At 44.2% G+C, this 20606-nt stretch overlaps 2 protein-coding genes across 5 annotated transcripts in view; one reads left to right on the forward strand and one right to left on the reverse strand.

Moving 5' to 3' along the window:
* Positions 1-20606, forward strand: part of LOC137433556 (tetratricopeptide repeat protein 1) — a 207290-nt gene that overhangs the window by 157516 nt on the left and 29168 nt on the right. The window lies entirely within an intron of this gene.
* Positions 1-20606, reverse strand: part of WDR13 (WD repeat domain 13) — a 32789-nt gene that overhangs the window by 7834 nt on the left and 4349 nt on the right. For 2 of the 3 annotated variants that reach the window (XM_068125802.2, XM_068125808.2), the window contains exons 2-5: positions 14240-14296; positions 10637-10907; positions 7979-8094; positions 2990-3120 (exon numbers count right to left, since the gene is read on the reverse strand). In XM_068125802.2, coding sequence (XP_067981903.1) covers positions 2990-3120; positions 7979-8094; positions 10637-10907; positions 14240-14283 — 562 coding nt within the window. In that variant the 5' untranslated portion in view covers positions 14284-14296. The remainder of the gene's footprint in view (positions 1-2989; positions 3121-7978; positions 8095-10636; positions 10908-14239; positions 14297-20606) is intronic. The other variant, XM_078782468.1, reaches the window with a different exon arrangement.

Below are 20606 nucleotides of genomic sequence, written 5' to 3' on the forward strand. Positions count from 1 at the left end.
GAAGGCTAGTATAGGTCAGCATCAGCAAAACAAAATTAAAATGGGGATTGGGGTGTGCTCCCTGCCAAAACCAGAACCTACAGTACAGGCAACATACGTTTGTGCAGAACCCAATAATTCAATACTCTCCCTAGTTCTAAGCTTTCAATTCCACTCCTTTGCCGTGCTCTTCTCATTCAGGGAATCTCCTCACTGAGTAGTCCTCAACCCTCCACTATTTCAAGACAACAACACATTGCCATATTATTTATCCTCCCATTCCTACCCGCAAGCATGGATGAAATATTCTCACCATTTCCATGATTTATCTTACTTTCCTTTCCTGCATCTTCAATGCTATTGCAATTCTCTTCTATGCTGTTCACTGGTTTTGGGTTGGTGGCCTTTCACCTTACTTTGTACAAAACTCTTCCAGTTCCTTTATTGAAAATACAGTGGCCTGCAAAAGTATTCAACCCTACCAATAATGCAACATTTTGATGAACCAGTACACCGGTTCCCTAATGGAGAGGCAGGAAGTGGCATTCGTCTCTAGGTTATATAGATTATAGTAGATTTAGGGTCGGGACTCAAGAACATCAGGGGTGTGTTAATTTACCAAGTTTCTTGTAGAGCGCTCACCAAGTGGCTTAAGCATTCAAGCAAGTCCTCCATTAAAAACCGTTGATAAGGAACGTCTGGCTTGGCAAACCCTAGCTAGCTCCGAAGTCACTAAACACACCCCTGGGTTTCCTCCCTTTCAGTTTAGTGTTAAACAGCAGGAGTGACTGTTTCAAAAGGTAATCAAATGTGTTTGTGGTTTATAATATTTTTTACTTTTGGTAGGGGGTGCTCCCACCAAAACGGCATGATAAGCAGTTAATAAACATGAACACTGCGTTTGTTCAAGGATGAAACACTCCTTGGTGGGTGGGAGATATTATTAGTATTAATTTTGTTATGCAATAACATTAATATTATGCTTTAGGTTTTAGAAGCAGCCTTGGAAAAATGCCACGATAAAGCAATCTAAACACTGATATACACCTCAACACGCAACCCCATTAGCGGAGAAAGCCCCATTGGGGAGGGGAGCAAATGAATTCGCAACAATCCGAGATATGGTTGCGGATGCACGGACAGACGGACAAACAAACAGACGAGACCCAATCCATAAGCCCCCGTTTCGGACTAAGTCCAACTGAGGCTAATAACTGAAGAGATCAAACTAAACACTGTTATAGTTGAAGGAGGTTACATGTCAGGAACACCTGCGAAAAACATGGACAAATCAAGATTCACTGGTTGCTGAAGTATTCATTCCCTTCGGTCAATGCTTGGTGGAAGCACCTTTTGCAGAAATGACTGCTATGAGTATTTTTAGGTAGGTCTCTACCGGCGTTTTATTTATTTTTTGTATACAAGATCGAGGCTCATGTAAGAGCTAGCACATTAAACACAAAAAACATAAACGGACACATAAAACATATAACAAAGGGAGTGAAGACAAGATAGGGAGAGAGAGTGAAGCACACAAGCACAACAGTAGAGAACCCGGACATCCGGTGGTGAGATTTTCACAGTGAGATGGTGAAATATTTGCCTATTCTTTATGTGAAAATTGCTCTAGCTCTACCAAGTTGGATATGGATCGTCGATGTACTCCAGTCTTCAAGTTTCGCCATACATGGTCAATTGGGTTCAAGTCAGGACTTTGACTGGGCCACTCAAGAACATTCGTTTTCTTCTTATTCAGCCATTCTAACGTGGCTTTAACTTTGTGCTTCAGATCATTACCCTGCTGAAATCTGAATCTCCTACCCATTTTCAAATTCATGGCTGACAAAAGAAGTTTTCATGAAGGATCTCCTGTACTTAGCACCTTTTACCCTGACTAGCTTGCCAATCCCTGCTGATGAAAAGCAGCCCCATAACATGATGCTGCCACCACTATGCTTGACAGTAGGCATGGTGTTGACTGATGATGTGCAGTGTTTGGCTTGCGCCAGACATAACGCTTTGAATTTAGACAAAAAAGTTGTTTTAGTCTGTCTGACCACAAAACCTTTCTCCTCATGCCTGCTTAACATGCAAAAAAACATGCAAAATCTTGTGCAAAAATGCATGTACAAGAAAAAAACATCTTACCAGTCATTAAGATGCTTTCACAAACTCCATACAAGGTTTTAGATGCGTTTTTTCTCACTAATGCCGTCTTTCTTGCCACTTATCCATAGCGGCCAGCTTGGTGAAGGGAACGGGATATTGTTGATTGATTAACACTGACCCCCATTTCAGACAAAGAGCCTTGCAGATCTTTCGAAGTCATCATTGGATTTACAGTGACATCCCAAAACAGTTTCCTGCTTGCCCGGCTGCTGAGTTTGAATGAGTGACCTGATCTGAGTACGAATGATTCACATTTTATCTATGTGGTATGATACGTCTTCCACTCCTCAATAATGGATTCCACCATATTCAAAGTGATAATGCGCGACTTTGAAATCTTCTTATAACCCTCTTCTGAATGGTTCTTCTCGACCACTTTATGTCTGACTTCTTTGGAAAGCTCCTTGGTATTCATGTTTGCCTTGTTGGTTGACCAAGCGAGTTCCACCTTAACACTCCCTAGATAAGTGGGGGAGCTTAATTTTTAGGTTAACCCACTGATTACGTACAGATGAAATATATTACACTTGTTTTGTAATCTTTCAAACAAATTATTTGCTGCTGAAGTGATTTAGGGTTAATTAGGCAAAGCATTTGAATACTTATGCAGCTGAGAATCATCTGATTTTCTCTGTTCATCTAACTTATACACATTTTATCTGCAATTTTTTCTTTATCACTGTGGGGTAGTTTGTGGAGACTCTATATATTAAATTTGATTTGAAAGCATTATTAAATAATCTCAGGTGGCATCAAAATGTGAAAACTTTGGAGGAGGTGAATACTTTTGCAGGACACTGTACAGAAAATAAACAAGACCCACAGTCAGAACTTTGCATACCAGCACTGCCTGTGTGCTGGTCAAAAACATGGTACATTCCAGCGAAAGCATAGTTTTCTTCCAGAGTTGTGTCACCAGCCATAGCGCGGCTTGCTTCAGCGGCACATGTGGGAACCACTCCACCAGCGCAACTGCACACCCAATCACATAAACAGACTACAATCATTGTTGTACAATTAGGTCCTCAGAATTATTACAAAGACGCTCTCACAAGAAAATCACACTATATCAAACATTAGAACATTCCAAGCATGCTAAGCACCTTTGTCAACCATAGTTTGGGCAGATTAAATCTCCAAAATGTGGAGCGACAGGAGAGACGAGATTATAAAGTATTGTATATAAGATACATTATACACATTACATTCTGAGTCGTACCTCGTGCGCGGCCTGGTGACTTGGGGCTTCCCTCCCCCCGTCGGTGTTTTGTCGGTTTGGGTTATTTCCTTCGCTGTATTGCTTGTTTCTTTTATTTTGTTTTCTCCCCCTCACCTCACCTCCCTAGACAAATAATTATATATTGATTCTTTCTCTCCTCCCGGACACGTGCTTGTTCGCTCTCCTCCTCGTCTCGACTTGTGCCCCGCCCCCTGTATCTCGTTTTCTTCCGCCTCTGCTCCTTCTTTCTCAAATCCACGTTCTCGCTTGGAGACTTTTCCCAGATTGTTTTTTCATCGTTCTGTTTGGATATTGTTGGAATATGTTTAAACCCCAGCCGTGATGCTGACACCCCCCCCCCCCCCCCAGAATTTACATGTTTTAAACGTTTCCCAGTGTGTACCCTGGTCAGAATAGGTACACCGTATCCCTGCGTGTCGTAAGAGACGACTAAGAGGGTTGGCGTCAGGAAGGGCATCCGGCCATAAAAAACATTGCCTCAAAAAGAGAACCATGACAATCACAAGTACATATGGGCAGGGTGCAGCCCGAAGTGGAGATTGGTTTCTGAGGTTTGGGACATGGAATGTGGGGACAATGACAGGGAGATCAGGAGAAGTGGTGGAAGTATTGGTCAGAAGAAGAGTGGACATATGTTGTGTGCAAGAGACGAGATGGAAGGGAAGTGGTGTGAGAATGGTGAAGGGTAGGCAGGGACAGAAATACAAGTTTGTGTGGCAAGGGTGCCCGGAGGGCGTGAATGGTGTTGGTGTCCTGTTTTCTGAGGAGTTTGTAGACAGTGTGGTGAGTGTGACTAGAGTGAGTGATAGGTTGATGATGGTGAAAATGATGATTGGAAAGCTCTTGGTGAACGTCATCTCGGGATATGCTCCGCAGGTTGGTCGAAGCGATGAAGAGAAGGACAAGTTCTGGTGTGCGATAGAGAAGCTGATGGAAAACGTGAAAGATGAGGAAGTTGTTGTGGTGGGAGGAGACCTGAATGGACATGTGGGAAGGAGTATGGATGGTTTTGAGGGAGTTCATGGGGGTTACGGATATGGTGTGAGAAATGGAGAAGGTGAAAGGATTTTGGAGTTTGCTGATTTGTTGATTTGTAATACTCAGTTCCAGAAAGAGGACAATAAGCTTGTTACATACACGTCAGGTGGGTCGACGACAACCGTTGACTACCTGATGGTGCGTCGGCGAGATAGGGGGCACCTCCGGGACACAAAGGTGATCCCGGGGGAGGAGGCTGTTTCACAGCACCACTTGGTTGTCTGCGACATAAGGGTGAAAGGTGCGAGGAGAGCTCGGCGGGTGAAGTACCAACCGAGAATGAAGGTGTGGAAGTTGAAAGAGGTGACAGTAAGGGAGGCATTAAAAGAGAGGCTGAGTAGGGTAGAGGATGATGTGGTTGAGCTTGAAAGTGGTTGGATGTCAATGAAAGCTAGTCTGTTGGGAGCCGTTGGTGAGGTATGTGGATGGACAAAAGGACCACCGAGGCACTCGGAAACATGGTGGTGGGATGTTGAGGTTGGAAAGAGGATTGACGAGAAGAGGAAGAAGTTCAAAGAGTGGCAGAAGGCAAAGAGTACGGGAGCAGAAACAGCAGAGCATGAAAGTTATAAGGCAGCCAGGAAGGCTGCAAAGAAAGAGGTAGCAAAGGCGCAGGAGGCATGTAGGAAAATGTTCGGAGAACGCTTGGATTCGGAAGAGGGTCAGAAAGCAGTATTCAGGATTGCAAAGCAGATAGCGAAAGAGAGGTGTGATGTGATGGGGGTGAGTTGCTTGAAGGATGAAGTGGGACAAATCGTTGTCGACCCAGATGGAATTAAAGGAAGATGGAAAAGATATATGGAAATGCTGTTGAATACAGAGAATGAATGGGATGGCAACATAGAGAGTAACCCAGTTTTAGGACCGGCAGAGAAGATAACTGAGAAGGAAGTTGAGGAAGCGATAAAAGCAATGAAGAGTGGAAAAGCGGGAGGGCCGACGGGAGTTGTGGGAGATATGTTGAAGGCAGCAGGAAGTTGGGGTGTGAAGAGAATGACAGAGATCTGTAATCTGGTGGTGAAAGAAGGCCGCATTCCAGTGGATTGGGAACTGAGTACCCTCGTCCCTCTATACAAGGGGAAAGGTGACCCTCTGGAGTGTGGCTCGTACCGAGCGATAAAGTTATTGGAGCATGGAATGAAGGTATTGGAAAGGGTGTTGGAGAGGAGGATAAGGAAGAAAGTGAAGATCGACGAAATGCAGTTTGGATTTATGCCAGGAAGAGGAACGACAGATGCGCTTTTCATTGTGAGGCAGTTGCAGGAGAAGTACATGGATAAGAGGAAGAAGTTGTTTTTTGGGTTTGTTGATCTGGAGAAAGCATTCGATAGGGTTCCACGCAAAGTATTGACATGGGCATTGAGGAAGTTAGGAGTGGAGGAATGGTTGATCAGAGTAGTGATGGCAATGTACAAAAGAGCACGCATAGCTGTAAGGACGAAGGACGGGAACAGTGGTGAGTTTGAGGTGAAGGTGGGAGTGCATCAGGGGTCGGTACTAAGTCCACTACTATTTGTAGCTGTGATGGAGGTGCTGGCTCAGACCGTAAAGGAGGGTTTACCGTGGGAGTTGTTGTATGCAGATGATCTGGTGTTGATTGCGGAAAGTATGGATGGACTGAAGGAAAAGATGAACAAGTGGAAGGAATGTATGGAGACAAAAGGTCTGAAGGTGAATATCGGAAAGACAAAGGTGATGGCAAGTGGTAAAGCATGTGGTGAGGTGGAAATAACTGGGAAGTGGCCGTGTGCTGTGTGCAGGAAGGGTTTCGGAGTGAACTCCATTCAATGTACAATGTGTGCTGAGTGGGTTCATCAAAAATGTAGTGGTCTGAGAGGATCATTAACCAGTGTGGCAGCTACATTCAAATGTAAGGTGTGCACAGAGGGAGCTGCAGATGGAGGAAATGTTGAGTTGGATCTTGGAGACGGCGTGAAGCTGGAAGGTGTGAAAACATTTTGCTACCTCGGAGACATGCTGAATGGAGAAGGTGGATCAGACTCGGCAACGGTTGCTCGAGTGAGATGTGCATGGAAGAAGTTTCGGGAACTGAGTGGCGTGCTGATGAGGAGGAGAGTGTCGCTGAAGCTGAAGGGAAAGGTGTATGCTGCATGTGTGAGAAGTGTTATGATTTATGGGAGCGAGACATGGGTAATGAACGTAGAGCAGCAACGAAGGCTGGAAAGGGTGGAAATGCGAATGGTTCGATGGATGTGCGGAGTATCGTTGAGAGAGAGGAAGACAAATGATGAATTGCGAAAGATGATGGGAATATTGCCTGTGATTGATGCTGTGAAGAGGAACAGGTTGAGATGGTTTGGCCATGTATTGAGGAAGGATGAAAGTGACTGGTTGAGAAGAGTGATGGAAGTTAATGTAGAAGGAAGTAGAGGACGGGGAAGACCGAGAAAGACTTGGCTAAAGATGGTGGAAGAAGAAATGCGGGCAAGGGGGTTAACAAGGAGAGATGCAGAAAATAGGGCAAAATGGAGAAGATTGTCATGGGGACCGCAAGGCTAACCCCCGCTCTAGCAGGGAACATGGCCTTAAAATGCATGTTGTGTTGTGTTGTATACATTATACACATTAAAGTATTGTATATAAGCTAACCCCCGCTCTAGCAGGGAAAATGGCTTTAAAATGCATGTTGTTGTTGTATATAAGATACAAATCTTGAAAAGTCTAAACTCATGAAGAAAGCACCTTTCACCACATTTCAAGATTCATGGTATTTCAGGTTTTCAAATTGCCATGTTGTGGGAGGAAAATATATATTGTCATGCATTTCTTACCCTTTTTGACGTTTTCATACGAGTTTGCTATGTGGAGCTGAACAATTATATAAACAAGTGAATCCTCTTGGATTGCGCTGAGGTTCGGGCATGGAATTTCTAGGAGGAAGTATAATTTGTATGCAATGAAAGTACATGTAATATGGGATCGAGTAAGATCGAGTAAGCTTCACCAGTGCGCGTGCGTGAATTTACGTCACGTCGGCAGCGAGAAGGCGTTCCCCAACACGAACCAATCAGGAACTGCCACGCCCACTTATATGATCTCAGAATTCCTGTGACAGGAATTAGCGTTACACTGGCTGGAAGTCATTCGCTAGAGGCGCTTCCTCAGCGCCAATAAAGTTGAAATGTGGTCATGTGTGGAAACACGAGCTGCTCAAAATAAATAAATAAACCAGGTGTGGCCAAACGTTTGTTCATGCTATTAAAGGGTCTTCCAGAGAAGGAAAGGAGAATCAGGTATGATTACTATGACCTATTAAAATATATCTCAGGTACGATCACTAACAGGTTGGTATTGGTATTTATTTTATTTTTGAATGACTGACTAATAGACACAGAAAAAGGTGAGCAAGAACTTTCATCTTCGGCATGGCATTTGTCCAACCATAATCAATTAAGAATACTGCAGCCCACATGTTAAATACAGGTTTATTTTTGTTAACTACAAATATGACACAAGGTAAAATGTGAACTTCGATATCATTATCAAACAGACAGCTCTAATGTAGAAAGATGGTGCAACATGTGATGGTACCGCTCCTCGATGGCACGGTTGCGCTGGGCCTGTTGCTGATACGAAGCTCGGCTATGAGTACGCCGATGCCCTCGTGGCAAAGGAGGGCGCTGCTCCCCACCAACATCCTCAAAATCCTTCAATTCTCACAAACGCACAATACAGTTTAAAATTATACGGATCGAGTCAAATGATCAACAACTTTTCTCAGTAAAAATGAATTAATATTAAAGTTGATATATTAATAAGATGAAGTATAAAAGGCAAGGTAATTAATGACAAGTGTAATAGTCCTTAGAATTATTTTATTAACATGATTTTTCATACAATATGTCAATTCGTGATTAAAGTGCGAAGATGGGTGGAGCTGAGGTTGGAAATCACCGAGCTAGGCGGAGTTTCGTCTGGAGCTTGGGTTGTTCATGATCCCGTTTGAGAAATTTCTTTATACAATGGTTGCCACTTGCCGGTGGAATTAGAGCTATTGTTCGCTCTGAATTTTAACTGAAACTTGTACAAGAAGAAATACAAGACAAAGAGTGAATGCATAAGAAATATTGTCGCGTCAGATAGCCTCCATTAATACAGGCCGTCTGTGGCGGGTTCTTTGTTCCCCGAACGGTTGAAAGGTTTCTAACTAAACTGCGTTCAATCAAATTAATCTACAACTATACCATTCCCCAAAGTCACCCAAATGAACCAAATTTGGTGGTAGTACGCAAGGGAGGCAGAAGGATGGAAAACATTTCTTACCTTTATAAGGGTTAATTTATAATAGATGGAAGAGATACAGGGAGAAGAGATGGGCGGAACACGGAGAACGGAAAAAACCAAGCAAGTCAACAGATGCAAAGATGGATGTGGGGAAACACAAACTTATTTACAGTGATGAAGAAATAAATAAACCTAACTCCTCGAGGCACCACAGAAGATCCGGATACTATAATTTTTAAACGGATTGTTCACCATTGAGAGATAGGGCCAAAAATATATAGCACAATATCTCAAAGTTTTGGATAGATTCGGATTAATCTTGGTGACGAGGTTGTATGTGTGACAATGAAGAATTGATTTGATATTGGTGAAGATCCGAATTCAGATCCAACCTATCAGTGGGATATAAAATGTAAACCGTTCAGATTGGCAGAGGTATGCGGCGCACAAGCGAATGCCGTTCTGCTTTTCTTTTGTTCTGGTGGAGGTATGCACTCTACCGAGTGCAGTTCTAGTTACACGTGATGTTTTTTTTCAAGGAGCCGTGGCCTTAATATTAAAATATAAAAATTAACTTACCGCAATAATATTGAAAATCATAATTAACCAATAGGAGGAAATAGACTTTATCAACTGGAGGCTGTCAAAGATGTGCTTATCGCAGTGGGAATCAAAGTAAAGCTGCCATTTTGAGCAGGAGTAAGAGCAATAAAGCTGATCTAAGTAAGAGAAAACCCATCGACGGAGTAAGAGGGCCCTAACTGCCAGCCCAAGGGTGGCGGGGGGGGGAGGAAGGAGAGGGAGAGGGTGAACACTTCAATGTGCATTTGTATGTGCGCTCCCAATGACTCGTTCAATCTTACTGTAACTTGAGCGGCCACGTCATATGTATGTTGGTTTGAAGAGAAAGAGTTTTTCTTTTTTTTAAATCACTATTTTTTATTTTGGTCCATTTCTGCTTCTTCTCCGGTTTTTCCTTCTACTTCTATGATTGAGAGTCTGTGGCTTTATCATACTTGTTCAACCTTGCTCTCATTCTTCCCTATGCCTCAAAGTCTCTTCTACCCTATTGGTGGTGAGCCCTGCCCCACCATCCCTTCTTTTTCTACTGTTCATTTAGTTATATTACCTCCTGGTTTGTTCTGTGTTCCTCCACGAGCCTAATTGCAAAAAACTTCTGCATGCTGCCAACAGCCCCAGTGCACTTCCACTATAGGTATTATTATAGTAGTTCCTAGGCTGCAAGTTCCCACCCTCAGAAAGTTCTCATGAGTTCCAGAAGCATGGAGTAGAAGGACGAGGTAAAAGGTATGAGAAGCCTGCCAGTCAGGGAAATAAATGCACAAAATAACCTTGCATCCGCTGGTCAAGTGTGATTGCGGTGCACACGCCATGGCTTCACAACTCATCCCGCCTTACCACAATTTAACCCTTTTAACCCGCCAATAACACACCCCAAATCATAGAAATTAAACGATAAACCTTGTGGCTAATGCATACTGCAACACATACTTTTTAGTCATTGCTGCATAAATACAAAAGTCCTATGGAACATTACCCCACCCCTCACACCCAACATTACATTTAAGACATGAACATTAGAAGACATTAGTATAGCTTCACATAAATAACGATTGTAAACAATAAACAAATTAGTGTATGTGGGATTTGAACTTCAAATCACAACATCACAAGTCAAGTATTCAGATTGCGAGAGTGGTGGTTGGCAGGGAATGGTTTCTTGGATTTGAAAAACAAGAAAAAAAAAACATGCCATCCCATTTTTGGATTTCAAAATAAAATATGACCAACCAACATCATTTAATTATCCTCCAAAAATAGAGAAAACAAGATTTTAAAGCCGATATTGATGGTCACATAAAAAAGACACAAAAGCAATAATTTTGAAACAGTCGTAGTAACTAGTTGGACCATTAACTAGGCTATCTATGGTAGCTACTTTACCTCCATACGATCTAGCGTGGTACGCGAGCTGCGCACACTGTTGCTTTGCCTACAGCTGCTCTGCTCAGAAAGTGCACCATAACGCAAAGCCAGCAGCTGCCCACGCAGGCGCAGGTAGGTACGCCGGTTAGGTGTTGGCTCACGGCTTCCGCAACCTCCAGACTCTTTGCCTTCAAGCCCACCCAGGGCAGCATCTCGGAGTAGTTGGCTGCGACGACGTATATACTGTGTGCGGAACTGAGGGTACTGTGGTGTGCGATATGCATTGTACCTGGAAAACATGCAATCAAGATGCAAAGTAAAATTTAAAAAAGAAGAAGAAGAAGAAGAAAAACGCCACTGAGGGCAACACAATGTGGTGTTGGTGTCATGGGATTGGTGTGTTGTTATGATGGCATCAGCTCTTTGGTTCATGATCATTACAGTCCATCAGACCATGACCAATTGACCATGTAGGATGCTAACAACTTCAATCTTGGAGAGCCATCTTAACCTACATTAGTCAATGATAAGCGCAGCTCGTGTTCTGCCACCTCGGTCTACAACAAACTGATTAAACTGCAAAAAGTGGTTTCTGCAATGAATGATTGCTTGCTACTCTTGTATGCAGTAAACCCTTAAATATCGCGGTTTCATTTAGTTATCACGGTTTCGACCATCCCAGGCAACTTTTCTGTATACCTATTTAGTTATAGCAGGGCTTAATTTCAACCATTCGCGGCTTTTACCCCGCACAGGAAACGCAAAGCGGGGTTACGCAATCGATTCACTCGGTCTGTCTGTGTCTACACACGTCAGTCTATGATAGAGGAACTACTTAATATCAATTGAATTCTATATTTTGAACACTGTAGAACATGAATCTGAACATGAACCTGCAGTTTAGCAGCAGTTTGGCTCTGAATTTGGCAAATTGTATTGAATGTCATCCCAAGCATCCATGCACCATGATATTGCATCCATCCATGCATCCATGGAGTCAGGTAATTGTTTTTAGTCTGCTTGTCTGACAGTCAAACAAAAATGGAAAATCATGCCAAACAGGAAACTTACTGTTTTAAGGATGTCACCAGGGACACAAACAACAGGCTTGAATAACTTATGTAACGTGTTAAATAACGTGGTGTAAAAGATTGTGCAACGACAGCGGTAAACTAAAAATAAATTAAAAAAGTAGTTTTTTTTTTTACAGCCTTTAAAACGTTTATTTAATTTCAAGTGAATTATATATGTGAACACAATAGACCACAAATTGCCTTTTTCCACTTTCAAAACCCTTCTGTTTAGCAGTACTCGGACAAAATATTACAGCATTTTACGTCATCATGAACAATCAAATTAGTAAAGGTGGGCGCGATTCGGAAAATTTTAAGTCCGCTTACCGCTTATCCGCTCCACCAGCCCGTGTAGTCCGATTCGCTTATCCGCTTCAGCGGCCGAAAATCTTAGTCCGCTTACCGCTTATCCGCTTATCCGCTTCGATTCAATTTTTTTAAAGCGCTTCGACGTTTTTAAAGCGATTTTTGACGTTTCTAAAGGGAATTTAATGCTTTTTAAGCCTAATTAGCCATTTCTAACTACTACAAAGACAAACAAAGCTTTTAAGATCAAAAATATACATTTTTATTTAAATAAAATTTATTCAAAATTTATTTAAATAAAGTTTTCCACTCGACTCTACTCTACTCTACAGTTAATTTAAATATAATTTTAATATATGCAAGTTACATTAAAGAAAAATCAATTTGCCCGTCCTTTCTTTGACAAGAGAGTCTACTAGTCAACAGACCTGGCGCCGGCCATGTCCTGGAAGGACTTGTGGCGGCCGCGTCTGCTGCCGCCGTCGAGGGCCGCCTTGAAGTCGTTGTGCTGGGACTGCTGGTTTGCGTCGCTCATGTGCCTGTCCCTGGCACTGCCGCTGGGCTGGAGAGTCAGAAATCTCTCCATCTTGACGTTATTGCCGCTCTAGCGTCCAATAAAATATTCAGTTTTCACTTATTATTCACTTAAATAAATATTCACAATTCTAGAGTAATGGCTCAGGCTAACAGCTGATTTGGCGAATCGCGATGCGCTTTAATTTTTCGGTAGTCCGCTTACGCTTATCCGCTTCGGTTTCCAGGGGTTGTTCCGATTCGCTTATCCGCTTCGAAAACGTTAGTCCGCTGCAGCGGATAAGCGGATAAGCGGACTTTCGAAGCGGACCGCCCACCTTTGCAAATTAGCCACTCGCAGACCCACCCATATTCCTGTTTCTCAAGACGGTGAGGGGTAAGATGTTCAATGAACCCTCTAGTTTCAATTGTGATATGTTTATTTTTGGTTACCACCCACCTTGTACGTTTTCTCTAACCTCAGAAACCTAACCCCCTTTTTCCCATAGGCCCTTGGTTTTAACTTACACCATTTTGAATACTTCGGTAATACATAACCCCCGCAATGTTTACTGTGACCCTCGCAATGTATGGCTTCTTCTTCTTCCTGGACGTCATTGTGGTGAAAATGAAGAATAGGAAGAGCCTTCATAGGTGTGGGGCATATTGGATGCCTATTTAGGGGCGAGCGCTCGGTGAGCGAGGGGGTCAGTATCTTGTCTGCTCAATGAGTTATGCAGAGATGAGCACTGGATCGTCTTGGTAAGAAGTGACTGGGATTGATGACTAATGTTTAAAATGCTTGACTTTGCTTTATAATGCTTTATTAGCGTCGTACGACTGATTAAATTATTGCCTGTTGTGTAGGATGCCAAAGATCGATTTGAATAAAGCCTCGTATCTTGAAGTGAGGTCTGGAAGTTTTTTCAATACAGTCATCCTACTTAACTCAGAAACGTGATGAACGGCACATTTAGCAGCATATGTTCAACAAAAAGGTGAAATGATGATTTGACATTTGTGATGGATTCTGATTTGGATGCAATTGTTTTTCCATTATATTTGCCATCATTTCAAATATGTCAATGTTTCTTTTTCGCTTGAGCAACGCTGGGTACTCCAGCTAACGCTTTATACTTCACTTGGGGGTACAACTACAAATACAACTTTGTCTGGGGGGTAACATAGGCTATGTGGCTACAGCCTCATTCGGGGGTGTGGGGGACTGGGAGAGGGGCGTAAATTCTCTATGCAAATGTGTATCGTGTAGTGCCACCTGGTGTTGGTGGCAGAGGGTATTACAATTACCTTTTTTACCTGGGCAACACTGAGGTTAGAGGGTATTAAATTTCCTTTTTTTTACCTGGGCAACACTGAGGTTAAAGCACTCTTTGCACGGGTAAATTTTTTTCTCCTTCTCATCCCCCGTCCCCCAAAACGGAGGGGCCTGTGAAAGCCACCGCCCTCTCCCCCCAAAAGATGTATATGTAGTATATCTTACCCCTCCCTATTCTGCTAGTACAGTATAAACCAAAATAGTCATAAGCCAGGGTATACATGGAAAAATTACTCTGTGGTCACGACAGAGAGGTGAACAAAGATGGAGAAGAATGGCAAGTTACAATATTGTCTTCCAGGGTAATGATGTGAAAATGCTCTACATTCAACTACTATTGCTTCTTGGTAATGTTTCATCTCTAGCCAACCGGTAGAAGGTTAAATGAAGTACCTGGCGTCCAATGCAAGTACTTGCTGCCAAACGGATGTCATCATAGGACTGCAATACCTGAACATAAGATACATTTTCACGACAAAAATGTAACAAAACAATTCCTTACAGATATAATTGCAATACCATACATACTACAGTCAAGGAAGATCTGATCTCCCATTTGAGGTTGATGATTCTTGGGCTAAGGGATGAGGAATCTTTCTTCTTTCTATATACAGTGCATTCAGAAAGACCCCTTCACTTTTTTCACATTCTGTTATGTTGCAGCCTTATGCTGAAATCGTTTAAATTCATTTTTTCCCTCATCAATCTACACTCAATACCCCTTAATGACAAAGACAAAACAGGATTTTAGAAAGTTTTGCAAATTTATTAAAAAGAAAAACCTGAAATATCACATTGACACAAGTATTCATACCCATTCATGCTAGGACACTTGAAATTTAGCTCAGGTGCCTCCCATTTCTCTTGATCATCTTTGAGATGTTTCTACACCTTGATTGGAGTCCACCTGTGGGGAATTCAATTGATTGGACATGATTTGGAAAGGCACACACCTGTCTATATAAGGTCTCACAGCTGACAATGCATATCAGAGCAAACACCAAGCCATGAGGTCGAAGGAACTGCCTGCAGAGCTCAGAGACGGGATTGTGTCGAGGTACAGATCTGGGGAAGCCTATAAAAAAAATTCTGCTGCATTGAAGGTTCCCAAGAGCACAGTGGCCTCCATAATTCTTAAATGGAAGAAGTTTGGAACAACCAGGACCCTTCCTAGAGCTGGCCGCCCGACCAAACTGAGCAATCGGGGGAAAAGGGCCTTGGTAAGAGAGGTGACGAAGAACCCGATGGTCACTCTGGCTGAGCTCCGGAAATCCTGTGTGGAGATGGGAGAAACTTCCAGAAGGACAACCATCACTGCAACACTCCACCGATCTGGGCTATATGGCAGAGTGGGAAGACGGAAGCCAAGCAGTTCAATCTTGGTTTCATCAGACCACAGAATCTTGTTTCTCAGTCTGAGAGTCCTTCAGGTGCTTTTTTTGCAAACTCCAAGCGGTCTTTCATGTGTCTTTCACTGAGGAGAGGCTTCCGTCTGGCCACTCTGCCATAAAGCCCAGATCAGTGGAGTGTTGCAGTGATGGTTGTCCTTCTGGAAGTTTCTCCCATCTCTACAGAGGATCTCCGGAGCTCAGCCAGAGTGACCATCGGGTTCTTGGTCACCTCTCTTACCAAGGCCGTTCTCCCCCGATTGCTCAGTTTGGCCGGGCGGCCAGCTCTAGGAAGAGTCCTGGTTGTTCCAAACTTCTTCCATTTAAGAATTACTAGGGCATGCCCGTACTATATCTATATCTAAAATTATATCCCCCCCTCTATTTACATGAAATGGTTTGGTCCATGAAATGTTTTGGTCCATTCGCAACGCCAAAGCGAACGGCGAACGCTTTACATGAAATGGTTTGGTCCATGAAATGTTTTGGTCCATTCGCAACGCCAAAGCGAACGGCGAACGGCTTGCGAGTACAGTGACAATCCCCCCCCCCCCCTCTATTTACATGAAACATGACATGAAATTTGTCCGTTTAATTAGTTTTAAAACATAGTTTAACACCAACATATGGCATGCACGTACCCGTACTATCCGTAATGGCGCACGCTCTCACAGGAGCTCCGGAAGGTCGTATATCGCAGTTACGATGAATCGCAAATTAGTTTTTATTAGTTTTATTATTAGTTTTAAAACATAGTTTAACGCCAACATAGCGCCAACATAGTTTGCAAACGTGAAATAAATGAATACGCTCTCAAATGTGCCATCCGAGGCAGAGTGTGTTCGCCACGTTCGGCACACGCGATAGCTCGCTGCTCTCTGATTGGTTGAATCGTTTTTTGGACATAGCTCGGTAACTACTTCTCCGATTAATATGAAACCTTGAAAAGGCACATCCTCGGGTCCCCAGCAATATACCTGGCAAGTTTCAAGTATATCGGACCCGTGGTTGTCGAGAAACAGCGGTCACAGACAAACAAACAAACACACAGAGATTACTGGAATTATAGATAGATGGAGGCCACTGTGCTCTTGGGAACCTTCAATGCAGCAGAAATTTTTTTGTAGGCTTCGCAAGATCTGTGCCTCGACACAATCCTGTCTCTGAGCTCTGCAGGCAGTTCCTTCGACCTCATGGCTTGGTTTTGCTTGATATGCATTGTCAGCTGTGAGACCTTATATAGACAGGTGTGTGCCTTTCCAAATCATGTCCAATCAATTGAATTTACCACAGGTGGACTCCAATCAAGGTGTAGAAACATCTCAAAGATGATCAAGAGAAATGGGAGGCAGCTGAGCTAAATTTCAAGTGTCTTAGCATGAATGGGTATGAATACTTATGTCAATGTGATATTTCAGGTTTTTCTTTTTAATGAATTTGCAAAACTTTCTAAAATCCTGTTTTCTCTTTGTCGTTTGGGGTATTGAGTGCAGATTGATGAGGGAAAAATGAATTTAAACGATCTCAGCATGAGGCTGCAACATAACAAAATGTAAAATAAAATATGTCACCCACAGGGTGAACCGTATCTTGCCAAAATGTGAAAATTCCGTTTTTTCGTCATGACGTCATCAAATGACGTCATAGCGTCAAACTGTTTACAGATCTGGGAAGCACTCATCAAGGGCATTCATATGAGGTATTACTCGATATGGTACCTACGATTTCAAAATTTGACCTTGGGGTCAATAATTTTCGACCTCCAGCGCTAACCATGAAGGTCAAGGCCGATCGCCACCAAAAACTAATCAGCTGAGCGCCGGACCATATACTAGATTCCCATGAAGTTTGGAGACGATCCGATCAAAGTTACTCAAAAAATTAGTGTTTCGTCGACCTCCATGATTGACCACAAAGTGACCTTGACCTTTGACCTTGACCTTCAAAATTTTGTGTGCTGAAGGGTATCTCTATAGGACTCTGATATGCGAAGTTACAGGAGTTTCCAATAATAACTGTGGTCTACAGAGTGATCTAAACGTGAAAAAAAAAAGATTAACCACAAACAAAAAAACAAACATACAAGCTGACTAATACATCTTGCAAAAACTTCGTTTTGGCAAGATAAAAAGTGAAGGGGTCTGAATATTTTCTGAATGCACTGTATAATGGAGCAAGTGTATGTATGTATGTTTGACTGCTCTTCACCCATTGGTTGGACAGCTGACCTGACTCCACCCACAAATGTAACCTGAAATACTTAACCTAAAGTACCCAGAGGACCCAAAAGACCGCGAAGACCCATAGGACACAAAGGACCCAAAATAACCAATCTCGAAAACGCAATTTCTTTGTCTGAAAAAACCATTGCCAATCATTAATCATGGTCTAATTTGAAGGGAATTATTTTTTATTTGCCAATCACAAAGTGCCGAAACAACCCCAGACTGTCGATTTTCGAGATGGCCAGCGACATCACATTGTGTACTCACCGTGATCCTGCCCGCGACGGTACACACACGGCGCATTGCGAGCTTGGATTCCGATACTGATTGGGGATGATGAAGGGGGGGGGGGGGGGGGTTGTTAGCTAGGGTGACGGTTGACGGTGTATTGTGAAGGGGATGGTGGAGGGGGTGGGGGGTGGGGGGGGGGTTGGGGTCGTGGGTATTGTTAGCTGGGGTGACGGTTGACGGTGTATTGTGAGGGGATGGTGGAGGGGGTGGGGGGTGGGGGGGGTTGGGGTCGTGGGTATTGTTAGCTCGGGTGATGGTTGATGGTGTATTGGAGGGGATGGTGGAGGGGGATGAGGGGGGTGGGTATTGTTAGCAAGGGTGATGGTTGATAGGGGATTGTGAGAGGTGGTGGGGTGGTGGAGTGGGGTTAGTGGTGTGAGGTGGTCATAGGTATTGTTAGCTAGGGTGACAGTTGAAGGGGGATTGTGGGGGGAAGGTAGAGTGGGGTTGTTGTGGGTATTGTTAGCTCGGGTGACGGTTGACGGTGTATTGTGAGGGGATGGTGGAGGGGGTTGGGGGGGAGGGGTTGGGGTCGTGGGTATTGTTAGCTGGGGTGACGGTTGACGGTGTATTGGAGGGGATGGTGGAGGGGGATGAGGGGGTGGGTATTGTTAGCAAGGGTGATGGTTGATAGGGGATTGTGAGAGGTGGTGGGGTGGTGGAGTGGGGTTAGTGGTGTGGGGTGGTCATAGGTATTGTTAGCTTGGGTGACAGTTGAAGGGGGATTGTGAGGAGATGGTGAAGGGGGGGGGGGTGGGGGGGGGGGGGTTGGGAGGGTTGTGGTCATGGGTATTGTTAGCTCGGGTGATGGTTGATAGGGGATTGTGGGGGATGGTGAAGGGGGTGGGAGGGTTGTGGTCATGGGTACTGTTAGCTAGGGTGACGGTTGATGGGGGATTGTAAGGGGATGGTGGAGTGGGGTAATGGGTGTGGGGTGGTCATGGGTATTGTTAGATATTGTTAGGTCATGGGTGATGGTTGATGGGGGAATGCGAGGGGTGGTAGAGTGGGGGGGAGGGATGTGGGGTGGTCATGGGTATTGTTTGCTAGGGTGAGGGTTGAAGGGATTTGTGGGGGGAAGTGGAGTGGGGGAGGGGTGTGGGGTTATTATGGGTATTGTTAGGTCGGGTTTTTTTTGTATACAAGATCGAGGATCGTGTAAGAGCTATCATTGATCACAAAAAGACAAACCGCCACAAAAAACATATGATAAAGGGAGCGGGAGACAAGATGGGGAGAGAGAGGGAAGCACACAAGTACAACATTTGAGAGCAGGGACATTGGGATATCTGTGAGAGGGAGAGGGCTTGGGGGAGGAGGCATGGGAAGGTGGGGGGGGGGGAGTGGCAGAGGTAAACAACACATGGACACTGCTGGGACTTCCAGGAAAGAAGTCGGTATTTCTAAAAAGTGGATCTGGGGTGAATTAACAAGGATCAAAAAGATCAAGGTTTTGGATGGGGGAAGGTAAGAGATGGTGGTGAACAGCTGTTTTGAAGACCTGGAAGGAGGAGTGGGATTGAAGAGAGTGAGGGAATTTGTTCCAGAGGTGGGAGAAAAGAGGAATGAAAGAGTGAAGGTGAATAGAGAGTCTTGATTTTGGCAGTTTAACCAGAAAGAGAAGGTTGCTGGTTGCTGGCAGATCTTGTGCGACCTGCAGGAATATTTGGGGACAGAGCACAGAGAGAGCTGGGGGAGCAAGGCCGGAGAGGAGTCGGTAGAAGACAGAAAGACCACCAACCTGCCTGCGGTGAGCGAGTGAAAGGCCCTCAGAGTTAGCTTCAATGCGGGAGGTTTTTTTTTTTTTTTTTAATACTGAATCGAGGCTCGTGAAAGAGCTGACAACCGCGAGGGAAAGACAGTACAGGGGGACCGCGAGGGAAAGACAGCACAGGGGGACCGCGAGGGAAAGACAGCACAGGGGGACCACGAGGGAAAGACAGCACAGGGGGCCCACGAGGGAAAGACAGCACAGGGGGACCACAAGGGAAAGACAGCACAGAGGGACCACGAGGGAAAGACAGCACAGAGGGACCGCGAGGGAAAGACAGCACAGAGGGACCGTGAGGGAAAGACAGCATGGTCTTTTCGGAGAGACATAGTGAGAGTGTGAGATTTGTCAGGATTGAAAGACATGTTCCACTTGTTTGACCAGTCTGTGATTTTGTCCAGGTCTGCAGAGGTTCCAATGATTCTGAAAGCTTTGGTTTCAACAGCGTGAAGCCGAGCCAGGTGTGAGGCAGGAGCACCAGCCCAGAGGGGAGAGCAGTATTCCATTGAGCTGCGGATGAAATCTTTGCATGTGTTGAGGAGCTCAGAAGTGCCCAGAAAGGACTTCACACGAAGGAGGATGCCCAGTCGGCGACTGGCTTTGGAGGCCAGCTTTGAAATGTTGTTTTCCAAGAAAAGATCATACAGATAGTGAGACCCACAAGCTTGAGTGACAGAACTTCTTGGGGAGGATTGTTCAGAAAGTACTTGGGAGGGCTGTCCAGATGGTCTTTTCGGAGAGGCATAGTGAGAGTGTGAGATTTGTCAGGATTGAAAGACATGTTCCACTTGTTTGACCAGTCTGTGATTTTGTCCAGGTCTGCAGAGAGTGAGGAGGCTGCAGACTGCTGATCTGAGGGATGAGGTATGGAGCGGCAGAGAGGGGAGTCATCAGCAAAGAGATAGAGAGCATTTTCCAAAGAGTCGGAGAGATTATTGATGAAGACCAGAAAAAGCACAGGGCCCAGAACACTACCTTGGGGAACTCCAGCCTGGACCGGAAGAGGAGATGAGAGAAATCCATTCAGGGCCACACGTTGCCTACGACCAGAGAGGAAGTCCGCAAGCTATGCGTGGAAATTTCCA

This window comes from Myxine glutinosa, chromosome 1 (assembly GCF_964187855.1).
Source record: "Myxine glutinosa chromosome 1, kmMyxGlut1.1, whole genome shotgun sequence".
Lineage (NCBI taxonomy): Eukaryota > Metazoa > Chordata > Myxini > Myxiniformes > Myxinidae > Myxine > Myxine glutinosa.